The sequence below is a fragment of the Cyprinus carpio genome, chromosome A23, assembly GCF_018340385.1.
Source record: "Cyprinus carpio isolate SPL01 chromosome A23, ASM1834038v1, whole genome shotgun sequence".
Taxonomy (NCBI): Eukaryota; Metazoa; Chordata; class Actinopteri; order Cypriniformes; family Cyprinidae; genus Cyprinus; species Cyprinus carpio.
Window position 1 is genome coordinate 9,841,078 of NC_056594.1, and position 23,752 is coordinate 9,864,829.

The 23,752-nt window shown below is 37.1% G+C and overlaps 4 protein-coding genes and 5 non-coding genes across 11 annotated transcripts; 7 read left to right on the forward strand and 2 right to left on the reverse strand.

Annotated features, from left to right (window-relative positions):
* Window positions 1-2,398: 2,398 nt before the first annotated feature.
* Window positions 2,399-7,536, forward strand: LOC109111072 (FK506-binding protein-like). Of its 2 annotated transcripts, none has more exons than XM_042712977.1 (3): window positions 2,399-2,540; window positions 2,737-3,134; window positions 6,534-7,536. In XM_042712977.1, exons 2-3 carry the CDS (start codon window positions 2,757-2,759, stop codon window positions 7,284-7,286), a joined length of 1,131 nt encoding a protein of 376 aa, XP_042568911.1. In that variant the 5' UTR covers window positions 2,399-2,540; window positions 2,737-2,756; the 3' UTR covers window positions 7,287-7,536. The 2 variants fall into 2 exon arrangements, with proteins under 2 accessions (XP_042568911.1, XP_042568910.1); XM_042712976.1 differs by having other exon boundaries at window positions 2,454-2,544.
* A 2,264-nt stretch (window positions 7,537-9,800) lies between these two features.
* Window positions 9,801-9,874, forward strand: trnan-guu. The gene has a single exon. It is a non-coding gene; the product is annotated as a tRNA-Asn (tRNA).
* Window positions 9,875-12,023: 2,149 nt separating this feature from the next.
* trnan-guu lies at window positions 12,024-12,097 on the forward strand. The gene has a single exon. It is a non-coding gene; the product is annotated as a tRNA-Asn (tRNA).
* Window positions 12,098-13,627: 1,530 nt separating this feature from the next.
* trnaf-gaa lies at window positions 13,628-13,700 on the forward strand. Its single transcript has one exon. It is a non-coding gene; the product is annotated as a tRNA-Phe (tRNA).
* A 347-nt stretch (window positions 13,701-14,047) lies between these two features.
* Window positions 14,048-15,745, reverse strand: LOC109111057 (3-beta-hydroxysteroid-Delta(8),Delta(7)-isomerase-like). The gene is made up of 5 exons (XM_019124024.2): window positions 15,560-15,745; window positions 15,105-15,411; window positions 14,930-14,966; window positions 14,727-14,857; window positions 14,048-14,589 (listed from the first exon to the last, which is right to left on the reverse strand). Exons 2-5 carry the CDS (start codon window positions 15,409-15,411, stop codon window positions 14,366-14,368), a joined length of 699 nt encoding a protein of 232 aa, XP_018979569.1. The 5' UTR covers window positions 15,560-15,745; the 3' UTR covers window positions 14,048-14,365.
* A 290-nt stretch (window positions 15,746-16,035) lies between these two features.
* trnah-gug lies at window positions 16,036-16,107 on the reverse strand. Its single transcript has one exon. It is a non-coding gene; the product is annotated as a tRNA-His (tRNA).
* Window positions 16,108-16,495: 388 nt separating this feature from the next.
* Window positions 16,496-16,567, forward strand: trnae-uuc. Its single transcript has one exon. It is a non-coding gene; the product is annotated as a tRNA-Glu (tRNA).
* Window positions 16,568-16,856: 289 nt separating this feature from the next.
* On the forward strand, window positions 16,857-18,459 carry LOC109111064 (coiled-coil domain-containing protein 115-like). 2 transcript variants are annotated; one of them, XM_019124045.2, is made up of 5 exons: window positions 16,857-17,129; window positions 17,271-17,374; window positions 17,464-17,567; window positions 17,733-17,909; window positions 18,137-18,459. In XM_019124045.2, the coding sequence occupies exons 1-5, from the start codon at window positions 17,022-17,024 to the stop codon at window positions 18,265-18,267; spliced, it is 624 nt and encodes a 207-aa protein (XP_018979590.1). In that variant the 5' UTR covers window positions 16,857-17,021; the 3' UTR covers window positions 18,268-18,459. The 2 variants fall into 2 exon arrangements, with proteins under 2 accessions (XP_018979590.1, XP_018979582.1); XM_019124037.2 differs by having other exon boundaries at window positions 16,858-17,129; window positions 17,727-17,909.
* Window positions 18,460-19,183: 724 nt separating this feature from the next.
* LOC109108351 (zinc finger BED domain-containing protein 4-like) lies at window positions 19,184-23,233 on the forward strand. The gene is made up of 3 exons (XM_019121524.2): window positions 19,184-19,604; window positions 19,813-19,945; window positions 20,295-23,233. The coding sequence occupies exons 1-3, from the start codon at window positions 19,573-19,575 to the stop codon at window positions 22,038-22,040; spliced, it is 1,911 nt and encodes a 636-aa protein (XP_018977069.2). The 5' UTR covers window positions 19,184-19,572; the 3' UTR covers window positions 22,041-23,233.
* Window positions 23,234-23,752: the final 519 nt, after the last annotated feature.

Below are 23,752 nucleotides of genomic sequence, written 5' to 3' on the forward strand. Positions count from 1 at the left end.
GACCATTTACTGTTTTTCACCATATTACTTACATTCTTACACTTAAATTAATTATTTTTAACAATATAGGACATGTATTTTAATGTTTTATAAATGTGTATTTTTACCCTAAATTATTATAATTCATTTATTTAATAGAGGAATTAATTGTGGTCTCATTAAATAAATGAAATATATTTTCATTTTATATGGTAAATCACAATTAACCATTCTGTGTTTAGGTTTTCGCTGTAGCAATATTTTTCCATTAAAATCCTTAGTAGATAACATTTTCTTTTAAATACAGGTTTAAAAACCTATGTCCAAAAGGCCTGTCGATAATATTTGCCAGTTTTTATTTATTGGTAAAGCTCTATACTCATTCCGGCAGAATTTGTCCACAAAAGCACTGGTTTATAATTTGAAGCTTTTGCACATTTATCTTTGCATAAAGTATTATATCTTTCTTTGTACTCTATTTTGCACTGAGAGTGTGCATGTCGTTAATTAGTCTTTTTTTGTTAGTTTTTCCCCCTCTTTTATTTATTATTATTATTATTATTATTATTATTCCAATTTAAAACCGATTAAGCCAATTCATTTTGAAAGTATAATTTAAAGAACTAAAATCAATACAATTTTAGCCACTTTTATTATAGGAATGAAGTATAATCAAAGTCATTTTAAGACAAATCATGTCACTCTGCAGCCATCTTTGAAACGCATCTCGGGCATCCAAATGCAGCTCTTATCTCTTAATCTCGTTAATTAGTCATGACTGTATCAGGTCATATTGAACCTGCATCAAAGCACATGTACAGGTCCTTCTCAAAAAATTAGCATATTGTGAAAAAGTTCATTATTTTCCATAATGTAATGATAAAAATTAAACTTTCATATATTTTAGATTCATTGCACACCAACTGAAATATTTCAGGTCTTTTATTGTTTTAATACTGATGATTTTTTTGCATACAGCTCATGAAAACCCAAAATTCCTATCTCAAAAAATTAGCATATTTCATCCGACCAATAAAAGAAAAGTGTTTTTAATACAAAAAAAGTCAACCTTCAAATAATTATGTTCAGTTATGCACTCAATACTTGGTCGGGAATCCTTTTGCAGAAATGACTGCTTCAATCCGGCGTTGCATGGAGGCAATCAGCCTGTGGCACTGCTGAGGTGTTATGGAGGGCCAGGATGCTTCGATAGCGGCCTTAAGCTCATCCAGAGTGTTGGGTCTTGCGTCTCTCAACTTTCTCTTCACAATATCCCACAGATTCTCTATGGGGTTCAGGTCAGGAGAGTTGGCAGGCCAATTGAGCACAGTAATACCATGGTCAGTAAACCATTTACCAGTGGTTTTGGCACTGTGAGCAGGTGCCGGGTCGTGCTGAAAAACGAAATCTTCATCTCCATAAAGCTTTTCAGCAGATGGAAGCATGAAGTGCTCCAAAATCTCCTGATAGCTAGCTGCATTGACCCTGCCCTTGATAAAAACACAGTGGACCAACACCAGCAGCTGACATGGCACCCCAGACCATCACTGACTGTGGGTACTTGACACTGGACTTCAGGCATTTTGGCATTTCCTTCTCCCCAGTCTTCCTCCAGACTCTGGCACCTTGATTTCCGAATGACATGCAAAATTTGCTTTCATCTGGAAAAAGTACTTTGGACCACTGAGCAACAGTCCAGTGCTGCTTCTCTGTAGCCCAGGTCAGGCGCTTCTGCCGCTGTTTCTGGTTCAAAAGCACACGCCTGTGCACGGTGGCTCTGGATGTTTCTACTCCAGACTCAGTCCACTGCTTCCACAGGTCCCCCAAGGTCTGGAATCGGTCCTTCTCCACAATCTTCCTCAGGGTCCGGTCACCTCTTCTCGTTGTGCAGCGTTTTTTGCCACACTTTTTCCTTCCCACAGACTTCCCACTGAGGTGCCTTGATACAGCACTCTTGGAACAGCCTATTCTTTCAGAAATTTCTTTCTGTGTCTTACCCTCGCTTGAGGGTTTCAATGATGGCCTTCTGGACAGCAGTCAGGTCGGCAGTCTTACCCATGATTGCGGTTTTGAGTAATGAACCAGGCTGGGAGTTTTTAAAAGCCTCAGGAATCTTATTGCAGGTGTTTAGAGTTAATTAGTGATTCAGATGATTAGGTTAATAGCTCGTTTAGAGAACCTTTTCATGATATGCTAATTTTTGGAGATGGGAATTTTGGGTTTTCATGAGCTGTATGTCAAAATCATCAGTATTAAAACAATAAAAGACCTGAAATATTTCAGTTGGTGTGCAATGAATCTAAAATATATGAAAGTTTAATTTTTATCATTACATTATGGAAAATAATGAACTTTTTCACAATATGCTAATTTTTTGAGAAGGACCTGTACATGCAAACTTTTGCACCTCGAATTGCACCAAAGAGCGACATCTATGGATAAACTCAGAGTATAGATGTAAGTGTTACATGCCTCACCTTTAGAGGGCGATGGAAGAAACTGATTACAGTGAGATATTTGCTGTGGAAGAAGAGTCTGACAGCGACACGACGAGCACTGAAGTAGGTATACGAGTTCACAAATGTGTGATTATATTATAAAGTGTGAGGTGTCATTACAATTGTTTTCTGTTTTAAAAACGCATGCAATCTGAAGCTATAGATGCGCTAGGTTTAAAACGAAGTCTTTGATTCACGGTCCCTTGATAGCCACCACCCATGTAGTCTGCATTTAATAGCTTTTGTTGTTTATGTTTAGGGCTTTTAAAACGCATCGTCATGACAACAGTCCGCGTGCCTGGTATTCCACGTGAGACGTCGTGGGTCTCCGCGTGCCCCGGCGGTCTGTGGGAGGTGCGCCGGCGATGGCTTGGAGAAAGACAACGAGGGGACTTGACCCCGATGATGGGCTCACTGTGTAAGATCAAGGTGCGGCGAAGTACTGTTACGGAGGGAGAAACACAACATACTGCTTCTCAAGAGCAGGAATCAACAGCCAGCGTTGATTCTGGCGAGCAAGCTACCTCATACCCCCGCTCGCAGGACTCTGTGCTGCAGCTGCCACTGGCTGAGTGGTGCTTGTTGCGCATGGGCGAAGGGCAGTGTGACATTACAGAGGGCTGCCTGGAAGGGATGAGGGCTGGAGAGATGTGTGAGGTAAGGGCAAAGCTAAAAGAGACCAGGGGTGTCCAGTCCTGCTCATGTAGGGCCATATTAGAAACTTCCAGATAGGTGTGTTGGTACAAGATGGAGATAAACTCCTCAGGACATTGGCCCGCCAGGAGCAGGTTTGGACACCCCTGACTTAAGACCTTTTACATGCAAAAACATAATTTTAACAGTACTTTACTGTTACAGTATTTTGCATGTATTGTTAAATCAAATATATATTTTCATCCTAAATTATCATATTATTAATAATTTATCTATCTATCTATCTATCTATCTATCTTAACTAGTAAAGCAACCCATTACTTTTTTCATTTACAAGAAAATAGCTGGGGGTAACACATTACAAGTAACATGAGTTACGTAATCAGATTACTTTTTTCAAGTAACTAGTAAAGTAACGCATTACTTTTTAATTTACAAGAAAATATCTGAATTATTTTTTCAAATATGTAACGTCAGTCACTTTTTCCCCCATTTATTGACTGAAAGCTCTCCTGTCCCCATGTTGAGAGAAATCAGGGTAAGATGTTACTTTAGTTCTAGAATAAATCTGAACATGCATTAATTCATCTCACACACACACACACACACACACACAAAAAAAACAGATTTCGTTTTCCTCAAAATGTAAAAAAAAAAAAAACAGTTAAAAGCAACACAGAATATGATGCACAGTGCAATAATTAAATATGTTAAATAATACAAATATTCTTTATGTATTTAATCCCATTTTATTAACCTATTTGCTGCTGCTGAACTAACATTTCTTCTTCTTTTATTGCTGAAGTGTTGAACTTTATTCTTCTGCGTTCTACTGTACAGACGTGAATTTACATTTCCTTCAGCCTGAGGCTTTTAAATTTGCCAAAAATAGAACTTTTTATATTAAAAGCAAACAAGCAAGCCCAGCCCAGATTTAAAAAGTAACGCAAAAGTAACGTAACACTACTTTCAATAAAAAGTAACAAAGTAACGTAATTAGTTACTTTTTTAGGAAATAATGCAATATTGTAATGCATTACTTTTAAAAGTGTGTAAATATTTATTTATTTATAAATTTATCTTAAAATGTTATATACTTTTTACCGTATATGGTAGTGTAACTTACAGTAAAGCTCACATATATTGACTATGCATACAGTGCTGGGTAGTAAGTTACTGATTATATCTGGATTACATAATCAAATACTAAAAAGTAATACAGTGTAATTACATTGTATTATGTTTTAAAATACTCAATCAGACTAGTTACATTTTTATTGATTACATGATTACTTAATATTCACACAGTGGCAGTTAGTTATTCATAATTCATTGATTCTTCCTAATTGTTTTTCATTTTTTCCTTGTATTTTCCTGTCCAAAAAAAAAAGCCTATTGCTTATATACAGTCGAGGCCAAAAATATTGGCCCCCTTGGTAAATATGATCAAAAAAGGCTGTGAAAATTCATCTGCATTGTTAATCCTTTAGGTCTTTTATTTAAAAAATTCACAAAAATGTATCCTTTCATTGGATAATAAGAATTTAAAACAGAGGGGAAATATCATTATGAAATGAATGTTTTTCTCAAATACTCGTTGGTCACAATTATTGGCCCCCTTATAAATTCTTATGAGTAAAATATTTCTGAAATATATTCCCATATGTATTGACAATTTTGAGCACTCCAGCATGCTTATAAACATGAAATCATCCAGCTCTGGCTTCCTGTTTCACAGAAATATAAAGAGGAGGGAAAACAAAGCCCAAATTCCCTTAATCATCCACCACCATCAGGGCAATAATTAAGAATTTCCAACCAACAGAAAATGTTACAAAACTGCCTAGACGTGTGTCCATATCGTCCTTGAGAAGGAGAGTTTGAGTAGCTAAAGTCTCTCCAAGGGTCACAGCTGGGGAATTGCAGAAAATAGTTTAGTCTCTGGTTCAGAAAACCTTTAAAAAAAATTGTGAAACAGAACCTACATCAACCCATGTTGTTTGGGATGGTTACAAGAAAAATTCTCCTAGCTCTTTCAAGAACAAACTAAAGAATATTCAGTTATCAGACATGACTGGAACTTTAAATGGGACTAGCTTCTATGATCAGATGAAACTAAAAAATTAGCTTTTTAGCAGCAAACACTCAAGATGGGTTTGGTGAACACAGAGAAAAAAAGTACCCCATGTGTACAATGAAATGTACTACTGTATTTTTGATGTTGTGGGCCTATATTTCTGCTGGAGGTCCTGGACATCTTGTTTAGATACATGGCATCATGGATTCTATCAAATACCAACAAATAAAAGATCAGTAAGTGACTGACTCTGTTAGAGATCTTATAATGGGCCATGTTTGGATCTTCCAACCGTACAATAACCCAAACACAGAAATGGGTCTCTGAGCTCAAAACCAAGCTTCTGCTATAGCCATTCCAGTCCTCTGACCTGAACCCTACGGAAGATGAGAGAAGTGAACTGAAGAGGAGAAGCACCAACATGGAGCTGGGAATCTAAAGGGTCTGGAGTGATTCTAGATGAAGGAATGGTCTCTGATCTCTTGTCAGGTGTTCTCTAACCTCATCAGGCATTATAGGAGGAAATTTAGACCTGTTAAACTGGCAAATGGAGGTTTCAAAAAGTATTGAATAAAAGGGGACTATTAATTGTGGCCAATGTGTATTTGAGAAAAACATTTATTTCATAATGATATTTTCCCCCATTTTAAATTCTTATTATCCAATGAAAGGATACATTTGTGTGAATTTTTTAAATAAAAGACCAAAAGGATTAACAATGCTGATTAATTTTCACAGCCTTTTTTGATTATATTTACCAAGGGGGCCAATATTTTTGGCCTCGACTGTATATTCAGAATGTTTTCCGGTTTTGTGGAATTGCACACATACACAGTAGTCAGACGACTTTAATTGCACAGAAAATTGAGAGACCTCACACCATAAACAAATAAAATGTTCATGTTTTTATTTTAAAATTATCTCTTTCAATTAAAAATTTCTAAGATTTAATTAATTATTAGCTTCACTCCTTCACAAACCCCAGTTTGGGAAACCATGACATAATACAATGTTAAATGCACTTAATTTTGCTGATAACAAAGAATGGAATACATTTTCTTTCTTTTTGTATTTTTATACCTATATGGTTCAAGATTATCGTAGGAAATCAATTAATGTAATAAACGAGTTAGGTCAAAAAATTTAAAAGTAATCAAAAAGTACTCATTTGTACTCAATGTAACATTAAATTACTTACTACAAGTCATCATGTAATTTGTGTTCAGTAAAGAACTACAATGTGTTACTACTTTACCAGCACTGTATGCATATCATGGGAAAATGTGATATTACATCTCATCTCTAAACTTTTTTTTTTCTTCCAGTTTACAATAAGTGCCTGGAATGCAGAGAACTCTAAAGGAGCGGGCAGTGATGCTAATGGTACCCAGACTGAAAATACAACAGGACAGGGATCGTCTCGGCAGTCTGACTGCTTTACACTCCAGCTTCACTCTTTTACCCCAGGGCAGGAGTCTTGGCAGATGACACCTGGAGAGAAATGGGCTTGGGTGCTATCTCACAAGCAAAGGGGTGGTCAGCGGTTTGGGAAGGGAGATATCTGGGGCGCGGCAGACTGCTACTGCAGAGCGGTGAAGCTGGCAATAACTTTAAATGGCAAGACAAGAAAAAAGCCAGTGGATGAAGCGTCTAAAGAAGGTGTGGATGAAGAGGAGGATGATGATGATGAAGAAGCTTCGACACCATGCTTTGATAAAGAAAATGAGCAGGCAGGTGCTGATATCTCCATTCCAACTGAGGAGGAGTACAAAACTGTAAAAGCAGAACTTCACTGCAATCTATCTTTATGCCAACTTAAGTTAGGCCAGCTTGGTAAGTCCAGAGACAGCAGTATCAAGGCCACTGAGCTGAACCCAAAGAGCACTAAGGCCTGGTACCGGCTTGGGCAAGCTTGCCTGCAGCTGGGCGAGCTGGAGGAATCTCGCATGGCCTTTGGAAAGATTCTGGAACTCCAGCCTGATTCTGCATCAGCTCGCACTGCTCTGAAACAAGTGAACTCCAGATTAAAGGACTTGGACAGTAAACTCGGTCAAAGGCTGAGCAAGATGTTTAACTAGGAAATAACTGAAAGTTGAGAATTACAAAAGCATAACATGTGCATATGTATAAAAATTATAATAACTGTAAAGTGCCCAGAAGTTGTTTTGGGTCTTTCCTTGTAGCTTAAAGGATTAAAAAAAGAAACTGACCGACTGTTTTGCTACAAAAGACCCCTACTTCTCAGCTGGGATCGTGTAGAGCCTTTTATAGTGGCAGTGAAACTGCAATTTGGACTTTCTACCCGCTGGTTCCCATTGAAGTCCATTATAAGGAGAAAAATCCTGGAATGTTTTCCTTTAAAAACCTTATTTTTTTCGACTGAAGAAAGAAAGACATGAACATCTTGGATGACACGGGAGTGAGTAAATTATCAGGAAATGTTTATTCTGGAATTGAACTAATCCTTTAACTTTAAAACTTGAAGTATGTTAACTGTATGGGTAGTATATACACTATCTTAAATGTTCAATGTTGTAATTTGTCAATGTTTAAAATCGACATAAACTTGAAAGTTGTGCAAAGTCATAAGACTGCTTACTGAATGTACTTAAAAGTATTTTTGTTAAAATTTTTGTTTATTTTTGGATATACTGCCTTGATGTTTTGTTCTAAAACATGTTTTCATTCTGGATATATAACTGCTGTAGAAAATGATCAAAAGCCAAGTATAATGCATTCTTGCTTCAAATGACAATAAATAATGTTATTTATAAAAACAATCGTTGTTTTGATTTTGCTGATAAAACGTTAACACAAAATATGAACAATTAAATAGAAGAGCATATCATTACCCATTTCAAACATAAAATACTAGAATATTACAGTGGATGCAAATATATATTATCACAATATCTTTTTGTTTTATTTGCAGAAAGGTTTAAAATCATACTATAAGCAGCCGAACAGGAGTGGGTGGGATATGACTGTACATGTTTTTACTTTATAAATATTTTAACGGAGGTTTTTAATGAGTTAATTTTGTAGCCAATGGCATCACGTTTTTCAGACACAGGCGGCCAATCAGACGACGCCTCACCTTCACATTAGAAAGCGCTAGATGAGCAGCTAGTGACAAAAAAACGAGCGTTTACATTTGCAAACTCTTCAAAGCAGAAGGTAATTAATGAGGTAAGGAGATTATTGTATCACATCTATGTGGAAAAAGAAATCCCAAACGATTCTTACAGTAACGTTTCTTGAAGTTGCAGCGCAGTTGTGACGAAACTAACGTGTGACAGATAACTTTCCAGCTTCACAATTAACGATTGTATGATTAAATTAGCCCAGTATACCGTGTAAAAAGTCATAATAGAGCATATCAGTGAACGTTGTTATTAATGTATTAATGTTATTAATGTAATGTTATTAATATTCGATTGTAATGGCGGCCCAGCGCGGACAGTAACATTTAGTAATTGCGGCCCAGCACGGACAATAAAATCTGCGCAAATAAACCAATAACGTTAACTAACTTACATTGTGTCCTGAAAACCTTCTGCATGTCCTGAGGATGTAACGTTACGTTTAATTAGCTATGGAAACTGTTTTAATAAGTGTAAACAGCATGAAACAAAATAACGTTACAGGAATACATTCGCTGTGTGCGGTTATCGTTTACGTTATTTTTAAAGCAGTGTTAAAAAACGTTTGTTCAGACTTTTAAAGCAGCATTTTGTAACTTGTTTGCCACAAATGATAATGTTTGCCCGTGATAATAATGGCTAAAAGGAATTTCTTTTTTAAACAAACTACATTTTTCCTCCGCACTGACCCCACTGGCTGTTTCGGTTATCGTTATCGAGAGCAGTTGTTTTGACAAATATTACTAAGATGTGATTATTTTAATCACTTATTAAACTGAAGGACGTTTACATTAATTTTAAATCAGTCGTTGCACATTGCAGATCCTGTCGTTACTGTTCATATAAAGCTAACCCGTGTTCATTTCAGCAGTTCAGTCATCATCGCAGTTGTTAAAGTCACGTCTCCTTGCGGCATGTTAGGTGTAGTGTTCAGATGAGTAGTGCTGAAAAGTAAAGTTGTTTTTATTAGCGTTATAGATACGTTATGTGTCTATTTGTAACGCTAATAAAAGTACATTTACTTTTTAGCGCTACTCATCTGAACAGTACACGTAACATGCCACAAGGAGACGTGACTTTAACAACTGCAATGATGACTGAATTGCTGAAATGAACATTTGGGTTCTGTTAAATTAATTTAAACTTCCAAAAGTTTGGCAAGAAAACTTCTTAAGATGGTGTGCTTGGAAAGTACATACAGCTAGTACTTGCTGTGGATATGATGAGCCATGTTTTTTTTTTAATGGAAAAATAAAAACTTGTTCACTATGTTTGTTTACAGGTAATAACCATAGCCATTTGTGAATTTCCTAAATTGGGAAGCCAGACTCCTGCTGGAAGATGTGGTATGTATGGATTCAAGGTATGTAATTCATAATCTCAGAAGTGTGTTTCCTGGGTGATAAAGTGATGGTACTTATGGAGGAATCATTCAAGCTGCAGCCACAAGTCTCTGTGGCGCAATCGGTTAGCGCGTTCGGCTGTTAACCGAAAGGTTGGTGGTTCGAGCCCACCCAGGGACGTTCAGCTTTTGTTTTGAGCCTTTTTTTTGAGTAATCAATCTTGCATTAACACAGCAACATTTATTCTCAACATTTATTCAGACATTTGCTGTAGCAGCTTATGGTGGTTCAGTAGCGATGTCTGTGTCCAGTACCGTCGCAAGGGCTGTGCCAAGTGTGTGACCGCACAGGGCCTCGCGCCTCTAGAGGGCCTCACTCCTGGCCTGCATCTTATATCGTTTATGTCTAATTGTTAACTACTGTTTTTCCACCCATTTTGTCCTTTGAAAGACTAAAATAGTCATAGCTGATAGACAGTATAAGACTCAGTATATAAGAATGAGTAAAGCTGTCTGTTGTTAGGATGACGAAAGTTTTAAAAGTTAAACATTTAGGCCGGTCTGCCTCAGTGGTCCTCAGCGTCAGAATGATAGAGATCCAGTCAAATTAAAGATGGCGGGTCTTAATGTCACTGTAACAACACAACGAGAGTTTGTGGAAAGATGAATGTAGTACTATACTGTTTTATAAGTAATAGACTGTAATAGACAATCTAGTGATGCAAATTACACAACTTTTGCCGTTTTTAATTGAAAATATGCGATCATGATTCATGTAAATCATAAATGAATGTGACGAGACGTTTGCGTTTTCGTCTTTTTGACATACGAATAACAGTGAATGTGCACATTTTAAAATAAAATATTTTCAAATAGTGTAAACTGATTACTACTATTTAAGAGTTGAATAACTGAACATAAACAATAATAAACTTCTAACATTAGCATTGTTATCAGGCTCCTATGTGTAGGTTCAGTAATTTCACTTTAATGGCAATAAATAGTTTATTTTCTTTCCCATTAAAGTAAAATAACTGAACATAAACAATAATAAACTTAAACAAGAAAATAATCATTTTAGAAGAAAATTTTGGATGTCAACTCTTCATATATAACTACAAACCTCTTAGAGGCTTTTGCATATCTAATAATTTAATAATGAGCCTTTAATTACACAGCCTAATAAGATCCTAATAAGCGCTCAAGTGCACGTCAATGATAATATTAAACAGTAGATCTTACAGTTCTTATGAGCGTGTGTGTGACCATGATTCGTGCGCAAGCATCTCAGTGAGCACGGCATTACAATCGATCAGATGCATGTTAATGTTGCTTTCTATAGCACCCCCCCCCCCCCCCCCCACACACACACACTCACAAACACAATTGCTGAGGGCCTCGCACGTCAACTTCGCACAGGCACTCGCACCCCCCTTGCGATGGTCCTGTCCGTCATTTAATGAATGCAATCACAAAGGTCTGCAGTCTTAGTCACTTTCTAAAAGCATATCTTCCATTATTCTGTAAGGAATATTAATTTCATTTATACTTAAGCACGTTTACCCTTAAAGACGGATAATAAAAAATATTGAACACAAAGCCTTATTAAGATTTACACTTCATCTGCAGTACACAGTGTACGGTAGTACACAGTTATGTATCGATTGTATGTATGTTGGGCAGTTAGGCGGTCATGTAGCATGCATTAGGCCTGACAGGCATGACATGCAGTTAAAAAAAGCATCAATATTTGGTTAAGAATTCATGTTAAAAGTGTTGCACTGCACATAAAGTGACTTTACTCTGCATACATTATTAAAGAGCGACATCTAGTGTCAAACTCAGTGTAACTACAGCTACTGGTATTTATTAGAATTAATATGGGCATTTATTATACTGAAATATATATTGTTTTATTCTTTAAAAAAAAAAAAACATTACAAAATTTTAATGGTTTATAACACTTAAATTTTTTATACAACTTTTTTATATTGCGTTGATATGACTAATAGTCTGCAATTACTGGCAGCTGTAACTTGCTTTTAAATAAAACAAGACCTCTGAGAAGTACAAGAAATAATATGAAAACATGCACTAAGCCATTTATTCTTGCCTAATAGTTGTTTTTGCTTTGAATGAATTCACGATTTCCAGTGTTACATATTGACAGCAGTCCCATGAAGGTCTGTGGGTAGGCGCTACCTTTAGGTAAACCTCAAAATTGCCTTTGTGGCAATACCTTTATAATGTGTGATTTATATTCCATTCAGACTTTCAGAAAGAAAACAAGTTTCTTCTTGTTGAAACATTCCAATGGCTGTCATCACAAGGTCTCTGTGGCGCAATCGGTTAGCGCGTTCGGCTGTTAACCGAAAGGTTGGTGGTTCGAGCCCACCCAGGGACGTTCAGCTTTTATTTATTTTTCAATAAATAATGTTTATATGGACAGAGGATGGATATCAAATAGAGCATTGCAGTGATGACATTTTTACCGACAACCCAGAAGTTACGATCACCCTGGTTACCTTAACAAAAATCACAATAGGATTTATCCATTGGCTTTTGGATTATTGTAGGCTCTGTGATCAAAAAGTGTGGTTCTTAAACATTTTGTTCATCATAATAATCTTTACAAATAAACACAACTTTATATGTACTTTGAAACCTAAATACAGAAGCAACAAGATGTAGATAAACGTAAGCTTTAACGAACTACATCATGGTTGCATGACATAAACGTCACCACAACTGAGCTTCCAACAACTCTTTTAGTCTTTAATTATTAAACAGTTTTCATAAGAGTTTGAGTTGGTTTGCAATAGCACAATAATAGCACGATTATAAACACAACGAGGCTGTGAAAGTAGACTAGTGAGTAGATGAGTTTACCTGTTCAGCATGATGACATTTAATGTCCCCAATAACATCTGTAGTCCAAGTAACAAAGGTTTAAGAAAATCACAAGGGGGTATTACTGATGTATTTTATATTGTAGAATAAGGTGTGCAAATATCTTGAGCTATTAATCATTCAGAAAACACATTTGCGGCAGTGGAAATACTTCAGTGGAAATACAACAATACTTCATCTCTGCCACACTGTATATGGACTGCTGACAAAGCTTCGCTTGAAATAGACTTGGTGCAACAATCTGTAATATCATATATCTTGCCAGGTAGAATTATTATTATTATTTATTTTTTTATCTTGAGCATGAAATATGGTGACAAAGTGAACCTTAACAATTAGTAACTTATGATCAGAATTTATTCAATGTAGCTCATTTTTAAGGGCTGCTTTAAACATTATGAAAGAGCGTCCTCTTGTGTTAAACTCAGAGGAAAAACTGTAATGTATAAGTTCGCCCCTTGCTTTACCTGTAGAGGGCGGTAGATGTTCACCCTAGCGTGACTTCTTTGTTCTTTGCTTAGGGTAACCAAAGTTAACCTATCAAAACGCACCAATGGCGACCGACTGCTTTTGAAAATACTGTAGAAGTGTAATGTGACATAATATTGTGGGGTAACTTTAATGATAGAATAATTACTGTAAAACTAAAAGAAAAAAAGGAACAATTGCTGAGCTGCTTTTGTAAAAAAAAAAAACAACAACAAAAAAAAATTCATTGTTTAAATCAACGTGACGATCCTAAATTTAGTGAAAAGATATTTTGGTATATTATTATACTAAGATGGCATGATTAGTAAGTGGATAAATGATTCCCTTAAATCAGTAGGAGAGCTCATCTGCTCCTATTAGTACATGAACAATAACAGAAAACAGAGTTCACAACACAAGTTAAGATCATCAGGTGACCAGTTTATCAAGTGGGTTCAAGAATAACGATGAAGAGTAGGTTTCAGAATTATAATATCGATTATGACAATACTCACTGACAAGAAATTATGGCTTCAGTCCAGAGGGGGTCTTCATGGCCGAAATAGCTCAGTTGGGAGAGCGTTAGACTGAAGATCTAAAGGTCCCTGGTTCGATCCCGGGTTTCGGCATTTTGACTCTTCATTGTTCTGAATAAATCCTATACTTTTAACCCAAACTGATTTGTATTATTTCATCATTCTATAAATTCTTTTGTTTATAGTTTTTTTTTTAATGCTATATGCAAAGACAAATTATCACCACCACACATAAAGCATTTCTGTGTAATTATTGATGGGTATATAGTAAAATAAAATATTTTCCCATATTTAACAAAAAAAAGAAAGAAAACGGAGCCATATAATTATTTCATAAATGCTCATTTAACCAAGAACGATGGGATTAGAAAAACAATATAGACTTATAAAGAACAGATTAGTCTTACTTGAAATGTGATAAAACAGCCAGGCGACAACGATATAAGGGGTGGAACATTTAATAAAATCTCAGATATAATCATTTGATAACATATGTTATATATTATAACAGTGTCATAAGAACAGGTAAATATGAAGCAAACCTGCTGGAGCTGTATTGTGAATATTTAATCAACAATTTCATTTCTGTAATGGATATGACACATTACACTTATGGCATTTTCCATTTTCTTCCATGAATGACACTATATTATTATAAAATTACATTAAAAAATACATTATCTCCAAATACTGTATATTACCAAGTAATGTGTACAGTATTTCAGTACGTTTTCACATCCCTTCCATTTTCTACTGGTCTAGCTTCTTTTAGACTTTCCTTTAAGTGCTGCTTTATCAAACATGGACTGACAGGCAGATAGCTGACTCCATGAGTCCACTATAAGAATGAAAGGGATGACTATCCACAAAGTATTCATAAACACAAAGTAGAACCAGAAGTAGATGGGGTGACCGTATTCGCTGTGAATATATCCGTCTCTGTGCTCAGTGAAGAAGTAGAGGACTGCACCATACAGCTGACCTGTAAGTAATGGTGGATGCTGAAATTAATTGTGCCTTCGAACATACACTGTTTCTCTATTTTAAAAGATATAATGTGGAATAAATAACTTTTATAATGGCATATACTGTACAGTGCGTCAAAGACACATATCTTACCTAGAGATACAATGAGTTGCAGGACAAATCTGTAAGAATGATTATTCAGGAAGGCCACAACAATCCATATACTGAAGGGACCCCACAGGCACGCGGTCACTGTCTCCATGCTAACGGTGAAATTATCCGCTCTGGAGAAAAGATTTTATATATGGAGATTAGGAACAATGCATAGAGTCAGTGCAAGCATGTCTATAACTTACATCGCATATCTGCTGTCTCCTTTGGAATATTCTTTCCCTGAAGAGGAAAAAATAAGCAGTTTTGGTATTCAGATGTACAAATATGTTCACAAGACATTAAGGGAATATTTGCAAACTATTGTTTTAAAACATCCTAATAATAAACTGATTCAAATAGACTTTGAACCTCACTCACACAGTTGAGAAAGGAAACTCTGGTCTTCGGGAATGATGGTGTAGTATAAAGAGAACCATCCCTCAATGACCCCATGGATGAAGCCACACACAGTGAACCAGCACAGAGCTAACCTCCTCCCTCCACCAAGCCTGCTTCCAGACACCTTACGGCCAGTCAGTGACCAGGTTGCGAGCAGCAGTATCCCGGACACAGAGAACAGGAATATGAGAATCTCTGACATTGACCGGTCATTAGCCACATAGTTAGGAATGGACAGGTTGCGTGGCCGATAGGGGTGATTTATAGTTTCTGCTTCCTTCAACATCTGTAAACGTGGATGAAAGATAAAAACGTTTATGAGACAAAATGTATAAATGGTAGCATTAGAAAAACGTAATCTGGAGTAACAGATCTTGCAACAGAAAAGAACATACTAACGTTACATGGAAATGACTTTATACGTCTGTACTTACTCTGCGATGAGTTGTGAAATATGCAAGAACTTAGATTCCTGCGTTACTCTTTATGTTACATACATAACTGTCCTCTTAAAGGTGGAGAGCGCGGCAATCAAGTGCTAAGTTTGAAACGTCATTATCAACTACAGAAACATCGCGCTACCGAGTCACAGCCTGCTAAAAGCCACGTGATTCACACTCCCCTATCACCTTTAGGCTTTGTGGGAGCTGGGAGGAACAAACAAACCATCGTGAAATGTACTCGGCTTGCAGTTGGACACTCTTCTCGGAACGTGCATTTCGTCACATGTGATTGATAAGTGTGTATATGCTGGAAGAAATACATGATATAATTTGTAAATGTATACCTTTTGTCTCGTAAATCGCGTTTAGCTGTTGTACATAAAGTGATGGATAAAATAAAATTAAGCTTCCAAGTAAAAAAAAAAAAAACATACACACCCCTAAGCCGCGTGATAGGGACTTCTCCCTGCCGTGACCCGGATTCGAACCGGGGTTGCTGCGGCCACAACGCAGAGTACTAACCACTATACGATCACGGCGAGCTACTGGAGGTGCTGGAAGCGGCTGGTGGAACTGGGCTTTTGTATCTATACTTCAATGTGTTTAAACAACTTATCTATAACAATGTTTTATCAGTTATATTGTGCTGACACACGAGCATACTACTTTTTCTACCCTGCGAATCACTACTAGAACTAGATGATTTACAACCATTCACAACGCAGCGTGTTTATGGTGGCTACTGAAAATAAAGTGAGCTCCTGCCATTGATCTTTACGTTTAATCATTGACTTCTGCAGCGCTGGACACGATATTGAAAGGACCAACACGAATGACGGACCCTATGATTAACTGAAATTATTACATTTAAGAATTCATGTGATATATGCTAGCTTAAAAAGGTCTGCTTCCGGCACATTGTATATCTCCCATATGGTCTAGCGGTTAGGATTCCTGGTTTTCACCCAGGCGGCCCGGGTTCGACTCCCGGTATGGGAAGTAAGCTTTTTCTCTTTTGCCATGAAATATGTATCCACGATAAAAGTAGCCTGTGTGTGTGTTTTACGAATTCGAGTCCATTCTTTAAAAAGTCACAAATACAGCAAGCTAAATATTCAGCAAGTTCAGATACATACACATACATTTAATTAACCAACCCATATTTTTGGGAAAAAAATATATATTAATGATAACTTGAACGCTATTTTTATGCATACATATAAATCCTGTTAATATTGCGTTCACAGAATTCATACTAAATTACGCAATCTACGTAACAGCGCTCACTGATGTCATGTGACTTCTTGTCACGTGACCGGTAAAGGTTCTTAAAATCACTCGGAAAGCGTTCTACAGGAATACTTCTCTTTTCATCCTTCATTAAGTCATTTATTTTACTACTGTTTATTATTGTTCGGTCCCGTGTGCTGTTTAGCCAGATAAAGCGACAGAAATGCGTGTCGATCAACAGCTTCGCTTGGACGAGCAGTTGCTGCTTTTCATGGACCAGCTCGAGGCTCTGGAGGAGAAACGACATAAACTTAATTCCCTTATAGAAGAGGTGAAACGTGCAGTTACACGTGATTAGTTTGAGCACATATTTATACTGGGAATAGAATCCAGCTTGTTCATAAATACGTATTGCACGCGAAATATTTTCATTTGTGTTCTAAATAGAATTGTATGTATTCTCTTAACACAGGGATGGTTTTCAATTGCCAAAGCACGTTATTCAATGGGAAATAAGCAAGTCTCCGCTCTGCAGTACGCTAGTGAGATGGAGCCGCTCGTTTATGTTGAAACCAGGTCCGTATCATCACATGCAATTAATAACATTTGCTTTATGTGTAAATCTTAATCATTTACATAGATCAATGTGCTTGCCTTAACAACAGTGTGTTGGAAGGTAGAACAGCTGAGTTCAAATGTGAGAGAAAAGAGAATAAAACAGAAGAATTGAAAAGTAACACGATAGAAGACATTGGAGCGAAAGAGACAAGTATGTCAGATTTACTGACTTTAAAATTACTGTATTATGTTTTGATTTAAGTCAAGTGTTTCCAAAGTGTTGCTTGTTGTTTACTTACCTATTATTACACATGAAGGGACCTAAAGCTGTATTTGTATGATTTTCTGTTCATGAGGACATTATTGAAAGTTTCAGGTCTCAGAAGGCGAATAAATACCATACAAAAGGGGGTTAGAGAGGAGGACCAGGAGACAGACCCTCAAGTAAAAACAAAGGCAGAATCATCCACACCAGAGCACAGGGATCCTCTGAAGTGGTTTGGAATCCTTGTACCACAAAATCTGAAACAAGCTCAGTCTGCTTTTAAAGAGGGTGAGCTCTTTTGTCCTTTATAAATATTATTTGCTTATGCTATATTTAATTCTGTCCCTCTGTAGTATACCGATGTGATGTGCTTTGCTGTACATTTGCTGTGTGGCGTATATTTGAAGAATTATTTCAATATCATTTATTTGTTTTATGGAAATACTGTTTCTTGTGTTCTGGGTTTATTTAACGGTTAACACTTTTTTTTTTTAACACATTTTCTTCCCCTCCAGTCATCACTCTCGCAGCAGAAATTGCATCTCTACAAAGTGCAATAATTGCTACAAGAAAAGAGATGCAGGCACAAACGAAGGAACAGCAACAGAAGACAGAGAAGACTCAACCAGAAATGAAAAACGAATAACTGTGATCTTATTCACTTTCATCTATAATCTTGATTTATTAAAATTTTGTACAAACCAAATGGACCCATAGTCCTTAACTCAATTTTACTGTTTTGAATAATATCAAATGTTTGACATGTCACAAGATTACTGAAAACACTCTAATTATATGAACAAAAGTTGTTTTCCTAATAAAAAATATCTTTGATTAACCATATTATCTTTTTTGAGCAGAAATGCACAGTTAAATTCAGGATAATCCTAAATGTATAAAAGTACTACAACAATTAGATACATTTTCAGTGTGTTATATTTGAGAACTATGTGGTTGAACATAATTTTGTCCTTTTAAATGTAAATACTCCTGCAATCATTAGTTATCAGATATTTCATGTCAAGTCACATTTATTTGCATAGTACTTTTGACAATATAGATTGTGTCTAAGCAGCTTCACAGTAATAGGAAAAATAGCAGAATCCATTATGGAAACTCAACTAAGGAGAGAGTTCATATTCTGCTGTGAAGCAACTCTAAAAGACAACAGTGTCTTTGTTCAGATCAAGTAATTTTAGTGCTGGTTCAGTTAAAATTCAATAACTGAATTTCATCTAAATCTATATAGTAATCTATATTAGTGAATAAAAAGGCAACGTTCTCTGTGGCTGAATCATATCTGTCAGATCATTAAAATGCATAGCTAAATGCATATTCTTTCCCATTTTAAACTGAACAACAGAATAGTGAAAGATGGCAAGTTCATTAGGGTTTTTCTGTTTGATTAAACAAATGTAAATCTACCTACGCTTACCTGGAAGAAGATGGTTTCTCGAATCCAAGCAATACTTAAGTAATCATGTTAAATTTAAAAGTAACTTTTTCTTGACGCCAAAAATTCCTGCTGAAACCTCAAAAAAACAATACAAGTGTTAAACGTGCACGAGCAGTAAGTGTCAGGCGCGTCCTCGCTGCTTGAGCTATTAGAATACATTTAATCACTGCATTAAATTAACGTACAAAACGAGAAATACACACATCCCGATCTCTGTTGTGGTTACTTTATTAGCCTCGTATCAAGCTGTAGGTGCCTATTCACGAATAAAATCAAAACATTCAAACAGAGGCGGAATGGTAAATAAATAAATAAACATATTCCCCATTCGCAGTCTACTTCCTGGTGCTCATCGGAAAAGAGCTGCTAGCGGATAGCGATGTTTACTGTTGGAACCGACACCGCGCATAATATCGTTTGCGCGCTCACGCAGATTTGACGGACGTCTATTATTATATTTTTACTGAGACGTGTAACCGAGAAGATATTTTCACAATGACAGGACGATGCAATCAGTGTCAGACCAGGTGAACACGCTATCTCGGTCAGATTACTATCCTGTTATCTCTATGCTGAGACGAGGCTATTACCATTGATTCTCAAAAGCTAGACTAGACTAATATTTGATAAAAACACAAGAGGATATCACATTGTTCTTGGTTTTAAGTGTTATTCTTACTCTATTGATGCTCATATCGTGGAAGATTTAAGATCACTGATGGCGTCAAAATCTAGGGTCTCCATTCTGGATTACTTCAATATCGTGTGTGAGGGAGAAAATGGCAAAATTGAATCAAACTGCAAAGCTTGTGGCACAAGGATTCAGGCTAAACGGACAGTTACTTCTAACTTTGTTACACATTTAAAGGTAAGGGTTAATTTTTTTTTTAATGTAACAGTGTTTTGCGTCTAAAAACGTGACAGATAGGAGAGTTTTAACCATATATGCGTTGCCACTATTCAGGGTTATGGAAATTTAAAATATGATTTCCTGGTCAATATAGAATGTAGAATTAAAAAAATGTGCTGTGTTAGTTTCAAGTCAGTTTATGACAAACAAATGCCTGGTAATATCATAGAAGTTCATTAGTCAGAAAGTGTGAGAACCTTTAATATTCTGTTCTTTGTGTGTGTTTAGATATATTATATGTTTATATGATTATGTATATTGTGTTCTATATGTATTTCACCTGTATATAATTATGTCACACTCACAGCGCAAACATCAGGCCATGTATGATGAGTTTGTGAGGAAGAAAGATGTGAAAAGGGAGGCAATGCAGATGTGTACTGGCCCTCCAAGTGGCCGAGTGATCTCTCAAAGCAGTGCTGGGATGAACAAGTTTGAGTACAGTGACCCTCGCCAATCCCTAATTTCAGAAGCTATTGCCAAGATGATCATCCGAGACCTGCAGCCGGCACAGATAGTGGAATATGAGGGTTTTCGTGAGCTTCTTCAGCTCCTGGAGCCCCGTTACATTCCGGTACCATGTCATTATATACAACAGCAGCTCCTGCCAGCCTATGTCTCCCAAGTGCAACTAGCTGCCAAGCAGGCTCTAAAAGGAGCTGAGTCCTGCAGTGTGACCCTTGACCTGTGGAGAAGCAGCTCTGCAGGTAACAACAGTGGTGCTGGGTTTCTTGGAGTGACTTGCCATTTCATAAATGCAGACTGGCACATCAGATCTACTCTTTTGGCATGCTTACCTCTTCCAGACCACAGCAACACACAGCAAATGCTCAGCGAGTTTGATGAGATCTCCGAATCCCATGGCATGTCTGGCAAAGTGTTCAGAGTCGTCGCAGACTTGTTGCCCTGTGAAAATAGATCTGCTTTTCGTCTTCCTGGGTTCAGTCTCATTGGAAATGATGAAGAAGAGGAGGAAGATGGTAGCGAAGAAGAGTCTAGTGAAGCCAAAGAAGCCATTAGTAGCAACGAGAACTGCAAGTCTTTAGATCAGTGTCTTGGTCGAAGTAGGATAGACTGCTTTGCTCGATTGCTAGCTCAGTGTGTTAAGGAAGGAGTTTGCGCTTCCCCTCAGATATCAGTTCCTCTAAACAAAGCAGCCCGCCTGTATAACTACATAATTGCTACAGTGGCTCATGAAAAACTTGTCCAAGTGTTCGGCTCCAGTACCTTAACAAATTGTCACTCATCCACAGACAAGTGGAACGCTCAGTTAAAAATATTGCGGCAAATGGTGGAGTCAATGGATTTTCTTGAGGACATTGTGGAAATAAATGACCTAGTCCTCGGTAACTTAGAAAAAGCAGTGCTGCGGGAGCTGGTTGAGGTGTTGGAGCCTTTTGAGGAGGCCTCAGACATGGTCCAAGGAGACAAGCATGTGTCCATCAGCCTAGCCCTGCCCTGTGTGCTAGGTCTGCGCAAGCATCTGGCTGAGGTCGTAACTCACCAGTGCTCTGGGATCGTGATGGGATTGTCTCAAGCTCTGGACCGCAGACTGGCAGGCATTCTTGAGGACCCTCTTTATGTAACAGCCACCACCCTGGACCCACAGTTCAAGCTGTCCTGGAGCAGTGACAGCGACTGGCACAAACAGGTTCTGCTGGAAGAGGTTGGAAAGCATACTCGGCCTTTGAGTCCACTAGAACATCACTCAGAGGCCCAGCCGTCACCGTCCAAACGCTGCAAGCTGTTCTCTTTCATTAAGCAGAGGCCGACTGCCCAGGCCAAGACTGTGGAGCAGGAGCTGTCCACATATCTCCACGAAGAACCCACAGATGAGGATCCACTACAATACTGGAAACGCAAGTCCATCGATTTTCCCCTGCTCTCACAAGTAGCCAAAAAAGTTTTTACTGTGCCAGCAACAACCACATCAGTGGACCAGATATTTAACCTTGTTAGCAAGACGCTCAGACCAGAGCAATGCCGACTTCTGCCAAAAAACTTGGACACTCTGATTTACTTGAAGGCTAACTATAGGATACTTTGGTCCTAAATGCAAAGAGAGCTTTAAAGGAATTTCTTTTTACTGATTTCAAACCAAACACCTCAAATGCAAAGTGGGGATTGTGCCTGATACATGTATCTATAAAAACTGTACATTTACCCCAAAGTAAACAAAACACTGTTTTCAGCAAAAATTCAATTTTTAGTTATTGTACAAAAGGCTAGACCTAAATTAGATAAATTAATTAGCTATTATAGGTAACAATTTATAACAACTTTCATATCTATCTATCTGTCTGTCTGTCTGTCTGTCTCCTAACTATTTGAAAATATAATGCAATTTGATGAAAAAGGAAATGAAAGTTATTATTAATTGTTAACCTATTACCTATTATGGCACATTATCAGATGCTGGTTGCCTTTATTGCAGACATATCTAAACATTATGTTCTGTCTACTCACTTTCAACACCCAAAAATGTAATAGGATTATATAAGTGCAGTGCACATTGTAATATCCTTAATTAATTGTAAAAATATTTACATCATAATTCTCCTGCATTATCAGCATGATGTAGAACCCCAGAAAACACACTATTCTTGCAGCCAAATGCTTTCTCAGAACACCTTTAAGATAAAGAATAGTACATTGCCAGCTAAATTAAACATTATCAAACATTTTGTGTATCTTAGTTAGTTTTATATTAATCTAAGAAAAGAATTGGTCAAATAGAGTTATAGTGTGGCTGACAAGCTTTTTGTGTGGGTTCTTTGTGTACAAAACCCTCCTGGTAGAAAAACAGCAGGCAGGTTCTGTACTTGAAAATAATTACATTTCAGGCCTATGGGGAATCAGAGAACGCTGATGGTGGACTGCAGTCTCTCCTAGCTTGCAGGGCTGAATGGAGAGCAATCAAGCCTGTGGGATATTAAGAAGACTTGTTGCATTAAGGACCTTTTGTTGTGAAAAATACTTTTCCATTTCAGTAAAAAGTGTTTGTTATCAAACCTGACTTTTTGTCCTGTCATAACTGCATACAATAATATGCCAAAGGTCAAGCAATTTCACTGTCTTTATAGCACAATCACTGATGTCAGTGTGTGCATTTACAGTTATAACTACAGTGCTCTTGTGCTAAGGTTGTGGATTGCAACAGTAGAGTTTATGCATGCTTGTATTCTGATCATGTGGCGAAGAAAATAGCAAAAGGAAATTCAATCAATAAACTCAATTTCAAACAGATTTATGTGTAAGGTGGGGTGGCACTGCTGCAGTGCAGATATAATGAACATTCGTGAGTGTGTGTATGTGGGATGTGAATCCTGATTTCAGTTTCCCATTCTGTCTCACAGGGACTACAGTATCATATTCTGGATAACATGCAATTGCAATTGCGTATTCTGTTTGTGCACACATAATTTGCAACATCTGCCAAATTTCAAATGGAAACGCAAAGTCCATTTGACATTTCATTTTCAACATTCATGCAGGAATGGCCCAGCCATATTGAAACAGCAATAGCAGTGGCTCCGATTGCAATTTCATTTCCTCATTGTCATGTTCCTTCTTGCCAAACTTCAAAAGAAATTGCAGTCCTGCTCTCTATTGCAATCTCTATGCCAACAAAGGATGTCTTGTCAGTCAGTTGCTGTGGATGTGATGTGTACAGTAGGAGTGTTTGTGTGATAAATTGGTCAGTTTCATTTGCCGTGAAAATAACATTTATCACTGGTAAGGGGTGTGACTAAACACAATCTCCAT